General features: G+C 60.4%; 2 protein-coding genes and 1 long non-coding RNA gene across 4 annotated transcripts; 2 read left to right on the forward strand and 1 right to left on the reverse strand.

Moving 5' to 3' along the window:
- Window positions 1-2,925: 2,925 nt before the first annotated feature.
- Window positions 2,926-6,774, reverse strand: PLD3 (phospholipase D family member 3). The gene is made up of 10 exons (XM_062512479.1): window positions 6,692-6,774; window positions 6,305-6,343; window positions 6,077-6,195; window positions 5,816-5,990; window positions 5,561-5,681; window positions 5,351-5,478; window positions 4,726-4,926; window positions 4,351-4,656; window positions 3,835-3,934; window positions 2,926-3,390 (listed from the first exon to the last, which is right to left on the reverse strand). The coding sequence occupies exons 1-10, from the start codon at window positions 6,716-6,718 to the stop codon at window positions 3,200-3,202; spliced, it is 1,407 nt and encodes a 468-aa protein (XP_062368463.1). The 5' UTR covers window positions 6,719-6,774; the 3' UTR covers window positions 2,926-3,199.
- An 847-nt stretch (window positions 6,775-7,621) lies between these two features.
- Window positions 7,622-14,463, forward strand: C37H19orf47 (chromosome 37 C19orf47 homolog). Of its 2 annotated transcripts, none has more exons than XM_062512480.1 (8): window positions 7,622-7,652; window positions 8,503-8,556; window positions 9,684-9,771; window positions 10,577-10,691; window positions 10,793-11,042; window positions 12,739-12,879; window positions 13,492-13,562; window positions 14,083-14,463. In XM_062512480.1, the coding sequence occupies exons 2-8, from the start codon at window positions 8,553-8,555 to the stop codon at window positions 14,356-14,358; spliced, it is 945 nt and encodes a 314-aa protein (XP_062368464.1). In that variant the 5' UTR covers window positions 7,622-7,652; window positions 8,503-8,552; the 3' UTR covers window positions 14,359-14,463. The 2 variants fall into 2 exon arrangements, with proteins under 2 accessions (XP_062368464.1, XP_062368465.1); XM_062512481.1 differs by having other exon boundaries at window positions 7,637-7,652; window positions 10,793-11,052; window positions 12,770-12,879.
- A 1,804-nt stretch (window positions 14,464-16,267) lies between these two features.
- Window positions 16,268-17,789, forward strand: LOC134056011 (uncharacterized). The gene is made up of 3 exons (XR_009934119.1): window positions 16,268-16,344; window positions 17,095-17,142; window positions 17,643-17,789. It is a non-coding gene; the product is annotated as an uncharacterized LOC134056011 (long non-coding RNA).
- Window positions 17,790-18,423: the final 634 nt, after the last annotated feature.

Here is an 18,423-nt window from a genome sequence, read left to right on the forward strand (position 1 = left end):
CCCACGCAGGAGTTGGTGGAGCTCGGCCCGGGGTCCGAGGTGGGCAGGGGGCTCCTCCTGGCCCGTGACAGCCACGGGATCTTCGTGACAGAAGCCCCCAAATCCCTGCGGCTGCGCCCGGGTGAGTGAGGACACGGGGGGGACATTGGGGGTGACACTGGAGAGACTGGGATGGGGGGACACACCGGGGTGACACCCGGGGTGACACTGGGGTGACACTGGAGAGACTGGGATGGGGGGACACACTGGGGTGACACCCGGGGTGACACTGGGGTGACACTGGAGAGACTGGGATGGGGGGACACACCGGGGTGACACCCGGGGTGACACTGGGGTGACACTGGAGAGACTGGGATGGGGGGACACACCGGGGTGACACCCGGGGTGACACTGGGGTGACACTGGAGAGACTGGGATGGGGGGACACACTGGGGTGACACCCGGGGTGACACTGGGGTGACACGGGTGGGGCGACACTCGGGAGAGGCGCTGAAACTGGAGGGGTGGCACTGGGGGTGACATTAGGGGATACTTGGGGTGTGACACTCGGGGTGACACCGGGGGTGACACGGTGCCCCTCGGGGTGTCCCCAACAGGTGACCGTGTCCTGGGGGCCAGGGTCTCCTTCGACGGGGCCACCCCCGAGGCCGTGGGGCGACTGCTGGAGGGGGCGGGCGGGTGTCGCGTGTCCCTTTACCTGCGGCGACCGAGCCCCGAGACCACCGGGACCCCCGGGACCCCCGAGGGACAGCGGGACGGCGTGGCCAGGCTGGTGAGACCGGCTGGGGGGGGACACGACACGGGGACCCCATGGGTGGGGGGGGGGGGTCCCTATGTAGGGGGGGTGGTCCCTGTGGGTGCGGGATGGGGTTTTTGGGGTCCCTGTGGGTGCGGGATGGGGTTTTGGGGGTCCCTGCGGGTGCGGGATGGGGTTTTGGGGGTGTTCGGGGTCCCTGTGGGGTGTCGGGGCTCCCCTCATCCTGCCCCTGCCACATCTCCTCTTCCCCCCCAGACCATTCCTATGCCCACGGCCACCAAGAAGCCGCCCGCACCTCCCGTGGCTCCCTCCGCCGTGGTAGCCCCGGTGTCCGTGGAACTCGCCCTGCCCAAGCTCCCGAAGATTCCCAAGCCCCGCGGCGCCCCCTCCTCGCCCGTCCCGGTTCCCCCCGAGCCCCCTCGGCCACCGCGGCCCCGCCTCACCGTGAGGGAAGCGGCCGCAGCCCGGACGCCGCTACCGGAGCCCCCCGAACCCCCAGAACTGCCCCGAGCCCCCGGCGAGCCCCCGGCCCGCATCCCGGCCATGGAGGTGGCGGCTCCCAAGGGGTCCCTGCGGCTCAGCCCACCCCAAATCCGCCCGGGAAAGGGGGGTCCCACCGCGACCCCCGGTACCGGAGGAGATGAGGAGGGGGCTGCCGCTGCTCGGGGAGGATTCCCCACCCTCCGCGTCCCCTCCGTCCCCATCGACGTGCCCAGAGCCGCCGTGGAGCTGGTCCCGGAGCTGGGCATTGCTAGCCCGGAGCCCCCCGCTACTAGCCCGGACGTGGGGTCCAGGTTTGCCGAGGGGCTACGGAAGCTCAGCCGCGAGCTGGAGGCTCCGGCTGTGGAAATCGCCCCCAAACCCCCCAAATTCCGTCTCCCCCGCCTCGGGTGGGCGCTGGCCAAGCTCCGGGAGGGCAGCGGGACCCCGCCGGCCTCGCCCCCCGGCCTCGCCATTCCCAGCGTGGAGCTGGATCTGGGGGCGGTGGCGGACGCGGGGGCCAAGCTGAAGGTCCCCAAATTGTCGCTGGCGCCTTTCGGTGACATCGAGGGTGGTCCCCGGTTCGGGATCGGTGGCTCCGGGGGCTCTCCGGGATCCCCCCGGCTCCGCTCCCCGCGGTTCGGCATCGGAGCGGCGGCGCTGCCGAAATTCGGGGGGTCCAGCCCCGATCTCCGTCCCGGGGGGATCCCCAAAGCTCCCCCGAAACGCGGCGGCAGCGCCGAAAGTTTAATCCTGGGCTGGACGGCTCCGGAACCCCCCGGGACCCTCCGGGCCAGGCCCAAAGCTCGGGGGGCTTCGGCACCGCCGTGGCCACCCCGGATCCCCATCCCCGCCGTGGGGTTCGCCCTGCCGGGACCGGGACCGGGACCGGGAGCGGGAGCGGGACCGGGAGCGGAGCGCCCCGAGGCTCCGGAGCCGCCGGTACTGAAGGTTCCGGTGCTGGAGTTGGTGCGGCCGGGCTTGGACGGTGCCTCGGAGCCCCCCGGGCGTCGTTTTGGGGTGAAATTCCCCAAATTCGGGGCTGGTTCCTCTGGGAGGATGAGGAGGGGAGGCTCCAAACCCACGGCTGAGGAAGGAGGAGCCCCCCGGGATGGAAACCCCCGGCGCCGCCGGTGGGTGCCCAGGGTGGGCTTCAGCCCCGGGGGAGCCTCGCCGGAGCCCCCCAAAGTGGGGAGGATGCGGTTCCCCGATGTCGAGCTCTGCCCCGGGGACCCCCAAATCCCTGGCATGGGGGGGATCTCCTCCCGCTGCGATCCGGGGGGGCTGCGGGGCGAGGGGACCCCCAAATTCCAGCTGCCGCAGCTGGTGCTGAGCCCCCAAATCTGTGGCGAGCCATGACCCCCTTCCCAACGTGTGTGTGTGTGGGGGGGTTTGGGGACCTTCTCCCCCCAAACCGGTGACTGAGCTCCCCCAGACCTTCTTTAACTCCCTGCCCCCCAAAATTCCTAATCCAGATTTTTTTCCGGGGTGGCATTGAGACTTTTTCGCCTATTTTTGGGGTGTTTCTATTAACCAGGGAAGGGGGGCGCGAGGGTGTTGCCCCCACCCCGGCCCCTCACGCTTTGTCTTGGCCAGAATAAAAATTAATCCCAAAAAAACCTGGAGTGTGATGGGGCTGGGGGGGGGGGGGGGTCCAGGGACGAGTTTGGGGGGTTCGGGGAGGGGTTTGGGTGGATCCAGAAAGGAGCTGTGGAGATCCAGGAATGGGGTTGGGGGATCAGGGAGGAGTTTGGGAGTCCAGGGAGGGGTTTGGGAAATCCAATAATCACAAACCCCCTCAACCACAACACCGCAACATCCACAAAACCCAATTTCTCTCGGTTTATTTTCCCAAAAAGAAAAAAAACACAAAAAAAAAAAAAAAAAAAAAAAAAAAAAAACCAAAAAACCAGAAAAACAAAACACGGTCGTCCCCCCCCGGCCCGTGGGATCCCCGCGGTGCTACCGGGGCCCGCAGCGGCTGCCCCAGCTCTCGGTGTCCGCGATGTCCACGCTGAACCGGGAGCTCCAGTCCCGCTCGAACACGGCCTGGAGCCGCTCCCGGAACGTCCCCGAGCCGGCCCCGGGCTGGGCCACCACGAGCGCCGAGCCCGCCGTGCGCTCGAAGTAGTCCCCGGACCAGTTGGAGGTTCCTGCAGGGGGATTTTGGGGAGGTTTTTTTTTTTGGGGGGGGGATACACCCCAGAAGCCCGGTTCTTGCAGGGGGATTTTGGGGAGGTTTTTTTTTGGGGGTGGGGGATACACCCCAGAAGCCCGGTTCTTGCAGGGGGATTTTTGGGGAGGTTTTTTTTTGGGGGGGGGATACACCCCAGAAGCCCGGTTCTTGCAGGGGGATTTTGGGGAGGTTTTTTTTGGGGGGGTGGATACACCCCAGAAGCCCGGTTCTTGCAGGGGGATTTTGGGGAGGTTTTATTTTGGGGGGGGGATACACCCCAGAAGCCCGGTTCTTGCAGGGGGATTTTGGGGAGGTTTTTTTTTGGGGGGGGGGGGGATACACCCCAGAAGCCCGGTTCTTGCAGGGGGATTTTTGGGGAGGTTTTTTTTTTGGGGGGGATACACCCCAGAACCTCGCTCACCCACGTACGCCGCCTTGTCCGTCACCATGAATTTGTTGTGGTTGACGCGGGCGAAGGGGATGCGGCTCTGGGCGGTGCTGGATGGCACCAGGAACAGGCGCTGCAGGAGGGAGGGGGGGGATTGTCACAGCCTGAAAGGACTGCCACACCCCAAGGGGACTGTCACACACCCTGTGAGGGCCTGTCACCCCCTGAGGGATTGTCACCCTCCTGAGGGATTGTCACCCCCACCTCCTGAGGGACTGTCCCCTCCCATCCCTGGGGAATTGTCACCCCCTGAGGGACTGTCACCCTCCTGAAGGATTGTCACCCTGCAGAGGGGGTTGTCACATCCCACCCCTGAGGAATTGTCACCCCCTGAAGGATTGTCACCCCCTGAGAGATTGTCACCCCACCTCTGAGGGACTGCCACCTTCCAGAGGGGACCATCACCTCCCACCCCTGAGGAATTGTCACCCTCTGAGAAATTGCCACCCTCTGAGGAATTGTCACCCCCCTGAGGTGCCCGGTACCCACCACCTCCACATCGTAGCGCGTCCGGTTGTCACCGACAGCGGCCAGCGACCTGAGGAAGGGGAACATGGCGGCGCGGCTGTGCCTCCAACAGCCCGCCATCACCCGCACCCTCACACCGCGCTCCACCACGGCGCGGCGCAGCCGGTCATCGATGGCCGGCCAGAACCGCTCCGGCCGCGAGAACTCGGTGCTGGCCAGGTAACTCATCACCGCCACGTCCACGAAAACCTCGGCGCCGTCGATGACCGCCAGGAGGGCGTCCAGGTCCCGAGTGCGGCCGGCGGCGCAGAGCGGCGGCGGGGAGCTCTGCCGGGAACGTCAGGGTGAGGTTGAGCCCCCCACGGCGACCGCTCCGGCACCGGGCGCGGCACGTACCGAAAAGTAGACGGCGGCCGCGGTGTCGTTGAGCTCCAGCTCCATCGGTGTCTCCAAGTTGATGGCGGTGGAGTAATTATCCGGCCACGGCGCCGGGATGGACGCGTCGGGAACGCCCAGAGCCCAGTAGGCCTCGAAGATTTTGGCCAAATCCTTGGCCAAGCAGCTGCAGTTGTAGATGGCGACGCCGAGCTCCTTCACCTGCCGCGAGCGGTGCCGGCAACTCGTGGGATGGCCCCCACTCGTTGTGCCTCCCCCAATGGCCGAGGTTTGGGAGAGCGCCTGTGCCGGCACTGGGTTGGTGCACGTCCCACTGGGTTGTGCCAACAGGTGGGTTTGGCACCACTGATGTTGGGTTTGGCACCAATCCCATTGGGTTTGGCACCAATTCCATTGGGTTTGGCACCAATTCCATTGGGTTTGGCACCATCCATTGGGTTCAGCACCATCCACGTCAGGTTTGGGTTCAACCTCATTGGGTTTGGCACCATCCATTGGGTTCAGCACCATCCACGTCAGGTTTGGGTTCAACCTCATTGGGTTTGGCACCATCCATTGGGTTTGGGGCCATCCCCACCGTGTTCCACACCTGTCAGGCTCGGCCCCGCCCCTCGGCACAACTCACCTGCGTCAAGGACCTCCAGTCCATGTTGGCGCTCCCCACGTAGAGATGAACACCATCCACCAACCAAAACTTGGTGTGCAGGACGCCGCCGGTGAGACGCGGCAAATCCACGGCGCGCACGGCCGCACCTGCGGCGCCAGCATCCGGCGTCTCCCACCGGAACTCCCCCCCAAGACCCCCTCAGATTTTGGGGAGGGGTTCTCCACTCACCGCTACGCTCCAGAGCCTCCAAATCGTCCAGCGGCGCCTTGGCCGAGGGCGCGCTGACCGCCACGCGCACGGCCACGCCGCGCCGGGGCAGCCGCAGCAGCTCCGCCAGGATCCGCTCGCCCTGAGCGCCCAAACCGCACCAAAAACGGTTAAAAACAAAAAAAAAAAAACAATAAAAAACCAGGAAAACGGGGGGGGGGAAAAAAAAAAAAACAAACAAAAATCCGGGAACGAATGTTGGGATGGGCGCCGTACCTGCGCCGCGCTCGGCTCGTGCGTCCGGGTGTCCTCGTTGGTCAGTGTCCAGTAGAAGGAGGCGATGTCCACGCTGCGGGTGGCCGCGGTCAGCAGCTCCAGCCACGCCTCGAACGTCGACGGGTTGGACGTTGCCAAGGTCATTCCCTCTGGAATGCTCTCCACCAGCACGATCCTATCGAGAGTTTGGGATTTTTTGGGGTTCCCCCCAACTCCAAGGTGGTTTTGGGGCTGTCGCCGCAGCCCAAAATTTGGCTTTACCTGCAGGAGTCGTCGCAGGCGCTGCCGGCGTCGCCGCGGAGCCGCAGGTGCAAGAGGACGAGGAAGGTGAGGAGGAAGAGGATGGAGAGGATGGCGAAGAGCGCGGCACCGTGGGGGCGCTGCGGGTTCCCAAAATTGGGGAGTTTTGTTAATTAAGGGTTAATTTGTTAATTAATCCCTTCCAGGATGCCGGGGGAAATTTGGGAAGGGATGGGGGGGCGGAGGTACCTTGGGGGCCGGCGCCTCACGGTGCTCCAGAGGGTCGAGCTGGGGGCAGGGGGGAAATGAGGGGGGACCCCAAATTTGGTGGGGGGGGATGGGTTGAAACCCACCCCAAAAAACCCCAGGTTCCCAAGGAACCCCCTGCCCCGCCCAACCTCCACCCCAAAATTCCCAGCTGGAGTTGGGGGGGGTCTGGTTTGAGGCAGGGAGGGGTGAGCACCCCAAAATTTGAGGAGCTGGCAGCTCTGTGATCCCAAATTAAAAGGTCTGGGGTGTTCTGAGAGCCCCAAGTTTGGGTTTTGGGGCAGAGGGTGACACAAGAACCCCACAGTTTTGATTTTGGGGTGCCCCAGGACTCCCAGATTTGGATTTTGGGGTGTCCCCAGCCCATACCTGCTTGTAGGCTCCGTCCAGCCCCATCCTGGCACGAGGCTGGAACAGGAAAATCCGGATTTATCCCGACGCGTCCACACAAGGGAGACCCCAGGTGTGGGGTTTTGGGCTTTTGGGGTGCGGGGGAAGGAAAGGACCCCAAAAATCCCAGGGGGGGGGGGGGGGGTCACAGGAGACCTCAGACAATTCCCAGGATCCGGAGCCTCGGAGTGCTGGGGAAGGGACTGGAAAAACCCAAAATTGGGGCTGGGCCCCCTCGGGGGAGGGAGGGGCTCCCCGAATTTGGGGGCAGAGCCAGAACAGGTTTAGGGACGGGTTTAGGGACAGTTACACATTTGGGGGCACATTTAGGGGCAGTTTGGGGACACATTTGGGGCTGGTTTTGGGACACATTCAGGGCCCTTTTTGAGCTGTTAGGGGACAAATTTAAGGTCAGTTTGGGGACGCATTTAGGGTCGGAGTGGGGTCTGGTTTTGGGGTGCTTAGGAGACAAATTTAGGGCCGGTTCAGAGGCGCGTTTTGGACTGTTCTGGGGACACATTTAGGCTCGATCTGGGGACACATTTGGGGACACATTTAGGGTCGATTTGGGGATACATTTGGGGCCCATTTCGGGACACATTTAGAACCCATTCAGTGACACATTTGGGGATGTATTTAGAGCCGGTTTGGGGACACATTCAGGGCCCATTTGGGGCCAAACCAGGGCCTGTTTAGGGGGCCGGGTTTAGAGGAGCTTTAGGCCGGTTTTGGGGCGGTTTTGGGGTCGCTGCCTCCCCCGTCCCCCCTCCCTCGGTACCGTCCCGTCCGCTGGGGGGCGCCCTCCGTCTCTCCGCGGCGCTCGCGCTGCCCGCCCCGCCCCCGGCCCCGCCCTTCCGGTGCGCGCCTGCGCGGGGGAGTGACGTCACTTCCGACACTTCCGGTGGGGGCCGCAAAGGCCGCGGGGATGGGGCGAGGGGAGGTGAGGGGGAAAGGGGCGAGGGGAGGGTCTGTGGGGCGAGGGGAGGTGAGGGGGAAAGGGGCGAGGGGAGGGTCTGTGGGGCGAGGGTCTGTGGGGTGAGGGTGAGGGTGAGGGTGGGGGTCTGTGGGGTGAGGGGAGGTGAGGGGGAAAGGGGCGAGGGGAGGGTCTGTGGGGCGAGGGTCTGTGGGGTGAGGGGAGGTGAGGGGGAAAGGGCCGAGGGGAGGGTCTGTGGGGCGAGGGGAGGGTCTGTGGGGCGAGGGTCTGTGGGGTGAGGGTGGGGGTCTGTGGGGTGAGGGTTTGTGGGGTGAGGGTCTGTGGGGCGAGGGTCTGTGGGGTGAGGGTTTGTGGGGTGAGGGTCTGTGGGGTGAGGGTGGCGCTGTGGGGTGAGGAGGGAAAGAGGGGAGTCGTGAGGGGAAAAGAAGATGGAGGAGCGGTCTGGGGAGCTCTGTGGGGGTTGGGGACATCTGGGGGGGTCTGAGGGGTGTGGGGTGAGGAGAGAAATGGGGGAGTTGTGAGGGGAAAAGAAGGTGGAAGAGGGGTCTGAGGGGTTTGGGGAGATCTGTGGGGTCAGGGGGGTCTGTGGGGTGAGGAGGGAAAAGTGACGGGGGTTTGAAGGGAAAGGAAAAATGAGGAGGGGTCTGTGGGGTTTGGGGAAATCTGGGGGGGTTTGGGGGGTTTGAGGGGGGTCTGTGGGGTTTGGGGGGGTCTGGGGTTTGGGGAGATCTGGGGGGGGTCTATGGGGTTTGGGGAAATCTGGGGGGGGGTCTGTGGGGTTTGGGGGATTTGAGGGGGGTCTGTGGGATAGGGGGGATGTGGGGCAGCCCCTCAAAGCCCCCCCTGACCCCCCCAGGCCGCTCCTGCCTGATCTGGCTCTGCCAAATCCAGCTCGGCCCCGGCGTCATGGGTGAGGGATGGAGCCCTAAATTCCTGTAAAAAACCCTGAAATTCCCTGTAAAACACCCAGGAATTCCCCCAAAACACCCCAAGATCCCTTCAAAGCACCCCAAGATTCTATCCAAAACCCCTGTAAATTTCTCCTAAAACCCTCAGAGTTTTTCTGGGCCCCCCAAAAAATTTATCAAAAAAGCCAGTAAAGGGTCTCAAAAACCCCCAGAATTTGTCAAAGCTGCGCTGGGTGAAGGCTGGACACCCAAAATTGCCAGAAACCCCCCTGAAAATTCCTCAAAGCCCCTCTGAGTAAGGGCTGGATGCCCCAAATTCTCTGATCCCTCCCCCAGAACACCCCAAAATTTCTCCAAGCCCCTCTGGGTAAGGGCTGGATCCCCAAACTTCCATAAAAACCCCCGAAATTTCGTTAAAAAGCCTTGGAAATCCCTCAAAAAAAAAAAAAAAAAAAACCAAAAAACGCTCTGGGTGAAAGGTTTGAACCCCGAAATTCCCTAAAAACCCCAAAATCTTCTCCCAAAGTTTTCATTCCCTCAAAAATAAAACCCCAGAACCCCCCCAAAAACCCTCCCTCCCCTTTCCATCCCCTCCCATTCCCGTTCCAGTTAATCCACAGCAACAGCTGGGAACGCCTGGAATGACCCTGGGCTGCCCCTCCCCCTCCTGATCCCGTTCCCCTCCCCCACCCCAATCCCATTTTTCCTCTCCCTCCCCCAATCCCGTTTTTCCACCCCAAACCCCTTTTTTTCCCTGCTTCAAATCCCTTTTTTTTTTTTTTTTTTTTTCCCCACCCAAAATGCAATTTTTTTTTCACCCCTAAATCCCATTTTTGGACCCAAAACCCAATTTTTCACAGCCAAATCCCATTTTTTTTCCACCCCCAAATCCCATTTTTTTAATCCCCAAATCCCACTTCCCTGCCAAATCCCATCTTTTCCCCTAAAATCTCTTTTCCCCCACCCCAAAACTCCGTTTTTCTTTCTTTTTTTTTTTTTTTTTTTGCACCAAATCCCATTTTCCCCTCCCCAATCCTCCTCCCCTTTCCCCCCAATCCCATTTTCCTCCCCCAATCCCATTTCTTTGCCCCAAAAATCCAATTTTTTGCCCGTTTTCCCCCGTTCTCAGCCACATCTGAGTGGCTGAGGTTCTTTGAGGACGCCGGGATCCCTCCGGGCCCTGCCCTGGGCTACGCCGTGGCTTTTGTGGATAACAGGTGGGAAAGGGGGGAGAGACCCCTGGAGACCCCTGGGAATGGGGGGAAAAAAACCTGGGAATGGGGGAAAAAGCTCCTGGAGATTCCTGGGAATGGGGGGGGGGGAACTGAGAATGGGGGGAAAGACCCCCAGGAATGTGGGAAAAGCTCCTGGAGACCCCTGGGAATGAGGGGAAAAATTCCTGGAGATTTCTGGGAATGGGGAGAGAGAAATCCAGGAATGGGGGGGGGGGAAACTCTTGGGAATGGAGGGGAAGACCTTTGGGAATGGGGGAAAAAGATCCCCAGGAATGGGAGAGAAACTCCTGGAGACCTCCAGGAATGGGGGAAAAGCCCCTCGGGAATGTTTCTTTTCAGGGGGGTGTCTGGGGTGGATCCAGGTGGATCCCGGGGGAATCCAGGTGGATTTCTGGGAGACGCCCAGGTGGATCTCTGGAATGGTTCCAGGTGGACCCCAGGGTGGGATCCAGTGGGATTTCTGGGTGGGATCCAGGTGGATCCCAGGGGGAGTTCGTGTGAATCTCTGGGGTGGAATCCAGGTGGATCCTGGGGGTGGATCCAGGTGGATCCTGGGGGTGGATCCAGGTGAATCTCTGGGGTGGATCCAGGTGGGTCTCTGCAATGGATCCAGGTGGATTCTGAGGAATCCAGGTGGATCTCTGGGTGGGATCCTGGGGGAATCCTGGTGGATCTCTAGGTGGGATCCGGCTGAGTCTTTGGAGTGGATCCAGGTGGATCTCTGGGGCGGATCCAGGTGAGTCTTTGGGGTGGATCCAGGTGGATCCCAGGCCGGATCTCCTTCCAGGATCCACAAGAACATGCTGCTGGACCTGACCAAGGAGCTGATGAAGGAGCTGGGCATCACCGTGGTCGGCGACGTCATCGCCATCCTGCGCCACGCCAAGGTGGTCCACAGGCAGGTACGGGATCCCCTGGGATCCCCTGGCATCCAGGAGCTCCGAATCCCTCTGGGGGGAAAAAAAAAAAACCAAAAACCCAAACCTCCCAATTTTCCTCCCAGGAAATGTGCCGGGCGGCCTCGGAGTCGCTGCAGCCGGAGGCTCCGGGCGAGCGGGGCCCGGGGGGTTCCCAGCGGGATCTCCGGGATCTCCGGGATCACCGGGATCTCCGGGATCACCGGGACAGGCCCTGCGGGGCTGCAGGCAGGATGATCACAAACAGCCTGAGCCGGGACCCTGCCCCTCGGAACCCCCGGAGCCCGCCCGGCGCCGGCATCTCCATCACCGTCCCCAATGGCGCCGCCAAGGCCGGTGGGGCTGGGACGTTGGGATATTTATTGGGGTCTTTATGGGGACATTGGGGTGTTCATTGGGACATTGGGGTGTTTATTGGGGATATTGGGGTGTTTATTGGGATTATTGGGGTGTTTATTGGGGTATTGGGGTGTTTATTGGGGATATTGGGGTGTTCATTGGGATTATTGGGGTGTTTATTGGGGATATTGGGGTGTTTATTGGGATATTGGGGTGTTTATTGGGATTATTGGGGTGTTTATTGGGGATATTGGGGTGTTCATTGGGATTATTGGGGTGTTTATTGGGGATATTGGGGTGTTCATTGGGACATTGGGGTGTTTATTGGGACATTGGGGTGTTTATTGGGATATTGGGGTGTTTATTGGGATATTGGGGTGTTCATTGGGATTATTGGGGTGTTTATTGGGATTATTGGGGTGTTTATTGGGATATTGGGGTGTTTATTGGGGATATTGGGGTGTTTATTGGGATTATTGGGGTGTTTATTGGGATATTGGGGTGTTTATTGGGATTATTGGGGTGTTCATTGGGGATATTGGGGTGTTTATTGGGATTATTGGGGTGTTTATTGGGATATTGGGGTGTTCATTGGGACATTGGGGTGTTTATTGGGGACATTGGGGTGTTTATTGGGACATTGGGGTGTTTATTGGGATTATTGGGGTGTTTATTGGGATTATTGGGGTGTTTATTGGGGATATTGGGGTGTTTATTGGGGATATTGGGGTGTTTATTGAGACATTGGGGTCTTTATTGGGACATTGGGATGTTCATTGGGACATTGGGATGTTCATTGGGATATTGGGGTGTTTATTGGGACATTGGGGTCTTTATGGGGATATTGGGGTGTTTATTGGGACATTGGGGTGTTTATTGGGACATTGGGGTGTTTATTGGGATTATTGGGGTGTTCATTGGGGCATTGGGATGTTCATTGGGACATTGGGATGTTCATTGGGACATTGGGGTGTTTATTGGGATTATTGGGGTGTGGGCATACTGCGATATTGGGGTATTGAGACATTGAGATATTGGGATGGGACATTGGGATGGGATGGGAAATTGGGATGATGAGATGTTGGGACATTGGGTTATTGGGTTATTGGGATGGGATCCCAGAATGGGGTTTTCACACCCAAAATTGGGATTTTCATACCCAGAATGGGGATTTTCACATCTAAAATGGGGATCAGAGGGAGCTGGGATCGATCCAGAGGGGACTGGGATGGCTCCAGAGGAATCAGATGGAGCTGGGATTGATCCAGAGGGATCAGAGGGAACTGGGATCGTTCCAAGGGGATCAGAGGGAATTGGGATTGATCCAGAGGGATCAGAGGGAACTGGGATTGATCCAGAGGGATCAGAGGGAACTGGGATCGTTCCAAGGGGATCAGAGGGAATTGGGATCGATCCAGAGGGATCAGAGGGAACTGGGATCATTCCAAGGGGATCAGAGGGAATTGGGATTGATCCAGAGGGATCAGAGGGAACTGGGATCGTTCCAAGGGGATCAGAGGGAGCTGGGATTGATCCAGAGGGATCAGAGGGAATTGGGATTGATCCAGAGGGATCAGAAACCACCGGGATCAATCCCAGAAGGATCGGGGAGACGCAGGAGCTGCTCCAATCCCTCCTCACACCCAGACCCCCCAATTCCTGCTCCCTTTCCCTTTTTTATTCCCATCTCCAGCCGGGGCCGGGCCGGAGCCGCCGTCGGTGCCGCCCAAGCGGCGCCGGGTGACGGCGGAGATGGAAGGGAAGTACGTGATCAGCCTGCCCAAGGGAACCACGGCCCGCTCCCGGAAAATCCTGCAGCTGCAGGCGGCCAGAGGTACCCGGCAGAGGGGCAGGGATCCCAGATTTCACCTGCTGGGAAAGGGGAGGATCCCAGATTCCACCTGCTGGGAAAGGGGAGGATCCCAGATTCCACCTCCTGGGAAAGGGGAGGATCCCAGATTCCACCTCCTGGGAAAGGGGAGGATCCCAGATTTCACCTGCTGGGAAAGGGGAGGATCCCAGATTCCACCTGCTGGGAAAGGGGAGGATCCCAGATTCCACCTCCTGGGAAGGGGGAGGATCCCAGATTCCACCTGCTGGGAAAGGGGAGGATCCCAGATTCCACCTCCTGGGAAGGGGGAGGATCCCAGATTCCACCTGTTGGGAAAGGGGAGGATCCCAGATTCCACCTGTTGGGAAAGGGGGAGGGGGATCCCAAATTTCCCCTCCTGCAGGCACCGAATTGTTCCATTGCTGGGGGCATTCCCAATTCCCAGGGTGGGAATTTCAATTCGGGGCTCTCCTGAGGGAGAGGTTTACAGGGAGGACATCCCATAATCACAGCGTTTTTCCCTGAAATACCCATTTTTGCCCGGAATTCTTGTGTTTCCCCCCAAATCCTCGTGGTTTTCCCGAAATCCCAGCGATTTTCCCTCTCAATCCGCAGGGCTGGGCCGGACGTCGGTGTTCGAGCGGCTCGGAGCCGAGGCCAAGGCTGCTGCAGCCACTGGGGGGAAGGTGAGGGAGGGATCCAGAGGGATCCACAGGGATCCAGGATGGGGGGGCTGGATCCCAGAGGCGGCAGGATCCGCGTGGGATCTGAAGGGACAAAAATCTGGGAGAGCAGGAGACAGATCTGGGATGCAGAGAGGGGAAAAGGATCCAGAATGGAGGGAGCAGAATCCAGGGAGGGAAGGATCTGGGATCCAGAGAGGACAGGATCCAGAATCTAGGGATCAGAATTCAGGGAGGACAGGATCTAGGAGGAAAAGGATCCAGGATTCAGAGGAGGAGGATCCAGGAGGAAAAGGATCCAGAACTGAGAGATCAGAATCCAGGGAGGACAAAATCTGGGGAGGGAAGGGTCCGGGATCCAGGGAGGACAAGATCCCGGAAGAGAAAGATCCAGAATGCAGAGAGAGGACAGGGAAAGATCTGGGATCCAGGGAGGGAAGGATCCAAAGGAGCGGGATCCAGGAGGAGAGAGCGGGACTGGGGACAGATCCCGACGCTCCTCTTCCTCTTCCTCTCCCCGCAGCCCTCGGGGGTGTTCAGCCGCCTGGGGGACGCCCTGGAGGGCTCCGAGCCGGCGGATCCCGGCGACGCCGAGGCTCTGCCCTACGCCGGCGTGCTGAAGAAACGCCGCGAATGTTCCGGAAGCGCCGCCGCGGCCGAGGCGCAGGACGGGGCCGTGTCCAGCTCGGTGTCCGGAGAGTTCCGGCCGGCCTGGGGCTGCGGGAAGGTCAGCAGCTCCTCCTGCGAGCCCCGCGGCTCCGGCAGCGTCTTCCGCAGGCTGGGACGGAAACCGGACTGAGCTCGGGCACGGGATCCCCCCGGGAATGCACGGACTGAGCCCGGGGCAGGCCGGGAGTGGGGATCCTGCTGGGGGATCCTGGGAGTGGGAATCCTGGGAGTGGGAATCCTGCTGGGGGATCCTGCTGGGGGATCCTGGGAGTGGGAATCCTGCTGGGGGATCCTGCTGGGGGATCCGGGGAGTGGGAATCCTGCTGGGGGATCCTGTGGGAATCCTGCTGGGGGATCCGGGGAGTGGGAATCCTGCTGGGGGATCCTGGGAGTGGGGATCCTGCTGGGGGATCCTGCTGGGGGATCCGGGGAGTGGGAATCCTGCTGGGGGATCCTGTGGGAATCCTGCTGGGGGATCCTGCTGGGGGATCCGGGGAGTGGGAATCCTGCTGGGGGATCCTGGGAGTGGGAATCCTGGGAGTGGGAATCCTGCTGGGGGATCCTGGGAGTGGGAATCCTGCTGGGGGATCCTGTGGGAATCCTGCTGGGGGATCCTGGGAATGGGAATCCTGCTGGGGGATCCTGGGAGTGGGAATCCGGTGGGAATCCTGCTGGAGGATCCCAGGAGTGGGGATCCTGCTGGGGGATCCTGGGAGTGGGAATCCTGCTGGGGGATCCTGGGGGAATCCTGCTGGGGGATCCTGCTGGGGGATCCTGGGAGTGGGAATCCTGCTGGGGGATCCTGTGGGGATCCTATAGAAATCCTTCAGGGAGATCAGGGGATCCCTGGAATCCTGGGAATGGGAATCCTGCTGGGATTGACCCCAGAGGATCCTGGCAATGGGAATCCTGCTGGGACTGACCCTGGAGAATGGAAAGAAATCCCTTGGGAATTGAGGGTGGGTGCCCTGGGAAAGGGAGGGGTCCCCCAAAAACCAGTGTCTGATCCCCTGGAAAAGGGAGGGGTCCTGCAGGAATTGAGGGTGGATCCCCTGGAAAAAGGGGAGATCCCGAGGGAATCCCATGGGAAAACCCCGAGGGGAATTCCTGGTGGGAGCAGCGAAGCCAAACCAGCACCAAACCTTCCTTTTTTCCCTCCCAATTTTTCCCCTTTTCCCAATCTTTCTCCTGGGATTTGGAGAAAATTCCATCCGGAGGTGGGTTTTTATTCCCGTTTTCCTGGTTTTTTCCCCACACTCCGCAGGGATTTCCCCCTCCTTTACTTCACAAATAATCCCTCGGGGGGAGTTTTGGGAGCAACTTCCCACCCCAAAAAAAACCCCAAGCCCTCCCCAAAAACCACGACAGGTGCTCAAAAAAAAACATCCCAAAATTGCCTTAAATTGCGTGGATTTTGGCTCCAGCCCCCACAGGGCTTCCCAGAACCCCCCAAAATTCCTCAATTCCCCCAAATTCTTTCTTTTGTGGTGGCCACAAACCCCAAAAAGCTGCTTTCCCCCCCCCCCCTCCCCCCAAAAAAAATGCGTTCGGGGGAATGCCGAGCTGGAGGAGCTTTTTTAAATCAGGAAAAAGATGAATTTGGGGCTTTTCCCTTCACTTTGTGGCTTTCCCCCCCCCGAATTTGGGACATTTCTCCCCAAATTTCAGCGGGTGTTTCACTGCACTTCGGGTGGATTCTCCCGGCTTCTGGCGGGAGGTTTTTTTCGGCAATAAAGAGTGAAAAGCGGTGTTCGCGCTGTTAATAAACGCTAATTTATGCGGAGTCATTGAGCGTTAATTAAAGGGGCGGGGCCTTGGCGCCCTCTGGTGGGCGGGAGTGCAGCGGAAGCCACGCCCCTTTCGCTTTGCCCACGCCCCCTCGCTGCGTGGCCGCGCATCGTGATGACGTCGTGGTCACGCCCCCCGGGGCAGGCGCGCGCGCGGGGTCTCCCCCTCACGATTTCCCCCACCCCCCCCCCCCCCCCGCATTTTTCCGTGTCCGTTTCCTTTTTCCGCCGCTTTTCCTTTTCTTTCCGGGACGGAGCAAAACAAACCCCCCCCCGAAGTTCCCGGGATGAGCGGCCGCAGCCGGCCGGGCCTGCGGCGTCCATGACAGGTGAGAGGAGACGCCGTGTTTGTTCCTCCTCCCTCCCTTCCCCCCGCGCCTCGCAATGGGCTCGCCCGGCTCCTCAGAGGGGCAACGGAGGCCGCACCACCCGCACGCCGCCGCCGGGGGGCGCCGCATCCTTCCCCCCCCGGGGGAGAATGAGCTCGTCCGGTTCATGAGGGGGTCGGGGGAGGGGGGGCCGCACCACGCGCGGGGTGAAGGGGGGGACTCCCTCCCCCCCCCCGTGACCTTGCCATGGTCCCGCCCGCGCGCGGCGGGGGCGGCTGTGGGGAGCGAACCACTCGTGAATTTTGGGGGGGAGGGGGGGGGGGGGAGTCCGTTTTGGGGGCGTTCTCTGCGTGTTCCCCTCCCCAATACCCCCAAGTTCACCCCCAGCCCTTCAGGATGAGACCCCCACCCCAAATTCCATCCCAAATTCCATCCCAAATTCCCCCCAAATGTCCTCCCCAGCAGCGGCGTTGAAACCTCTCCCTCCCCCCAATATTTGTTCCCCAGTGTCCCCCCAAAATCCCTCCTGAAATTCCTCCCCAGGTTCCTTCCCTCATTTCCCTCCCCCCAAAGATGCCCCCCCAAACATTTCCCCCTCATTTCCCCATCCCAATGTCCCCCCCTTCAATCCCACCCTGCCCAACTCCCCCCACGGCTCAAATCTCACTTTTTCTCCCCAAAAATCCCAATTCTGAGCCTTTTTCACCCTTTTTTTTTTTTTAAATTTTTTTTCTGGCGTTGCTGTCCCAGGAGGAGCCGGCACCGGGAGATTCCCACGGATCCGGATCCGGCGCTCGGGTACAGAGCGGGGGCTTCATCCCCAAAATTCCGATTTAATTGGATCGTTAATGAGGGGGGAAATGAGCCCCAGATCTCCCCTGTCCTCAACCTCTCCCAAAATCCCACAGATCCATCCCAAAATCCCACAGATCCATCCCAAAATCGCACAAATCCGTCCCAAAATCCCACAGATCCGTCCCAAAATCCCACAGATCCGTCCCAAAATCCCACAGATCTGTCCCAAAATCGTACAGATCCGTCCCAAAATCCCACAGATCCATCCCAAAAATCCCACAGATCCATCCCAAAAATCCCACAGATCCACCCTAGGAGCAGTTCCGTCCCAAAACTTCCCGAATCCTTCCCAAATCCCTCAATTCTGGGGCCGTTCCCCCTCAATTTTTGGGATTTTCGATCCTCTCGAGGTCCCAGCTGGATCCGGAGGGATCGGGATGGATCCCAAGGGATCCCGCAGGGGGATTTTGGGAGGGAAACTGAGGCAGGCCCTGTTCCCACAGGTGCTCCCTGCTCCGGAGGGCCCCGGGGGGGCTCCGGGATCGGTGACCCCGGGGGGGCTCCGGGCAACCATGAGTGAGGTTTTGGTGGTCAAAGAGGGGTGGCTGCACAAGAGGGGTGAGTGGGGCTGGGATCTGGGATTTGGGGTTGGGGTTTGGGGTCTCAGAATGGGAGTGGGGGGAGTTTGGGAGGAGCTGGGTGTGTCGCTGTGTTGGGAGGGCTGGAAATGACCCCAGCATCCATCCCAAAATTGTTCCCGACGTCCATCCTGACGTCCATCCCAGTGTCCATCCCAGTGTCCCTCTGTCCATCCCAGTGTCCATCCCAGTGTCCATCCCCATCCCAGTGTCCATCCCAGTGTCCACCCCAGTGTCCATCCCAGTGTCCATTCCAGTGTCCATCCCCATCCCAGTGTCCATCCCAGTGTCCATCCCAGTGTCCCTCTGTCCATCCCAGTGTCCATCCTGACGTCCATCCCAGTGTCCATCCCAGTGTCCATCCCCATCCCAGTGTCCATCCCAGTGTCCATCCCAGTGTCCCTCTGTCCATCCCAGTGTCCATCCCAGTGTCCATCCCAGTGTCCCTCTGTCCATCCCAGTGTCCACCCCAGTGTCCATCCCAGTGTCCATCCCAGTGTCCATCCCCATCCCAGTGTCCATCCCAGTGTCCATCCTGACGTCCATCCCAGTGTCCATCCCAGTGTCCATCCAGTGTCCATCCCAGTGTCCATCCCCATCCCAGTGTCCATCCCAGTGTCCATCCCAGTGTCCCTCTGTCCATCCC

This window comes from Cinclus cinclus, chromosome 37, assembly GCF_963662255.1.
Source record: "Cinclus cinclus chromosome 37, bCinCin1.1, whole genome shotgun sequence".
Taxonomy (NCBI): Eukaryota; Metazoa; Chordata; class Aves; order Passeriformes; family Cinclidae; genus Cinclus; species Cinclus cinclus.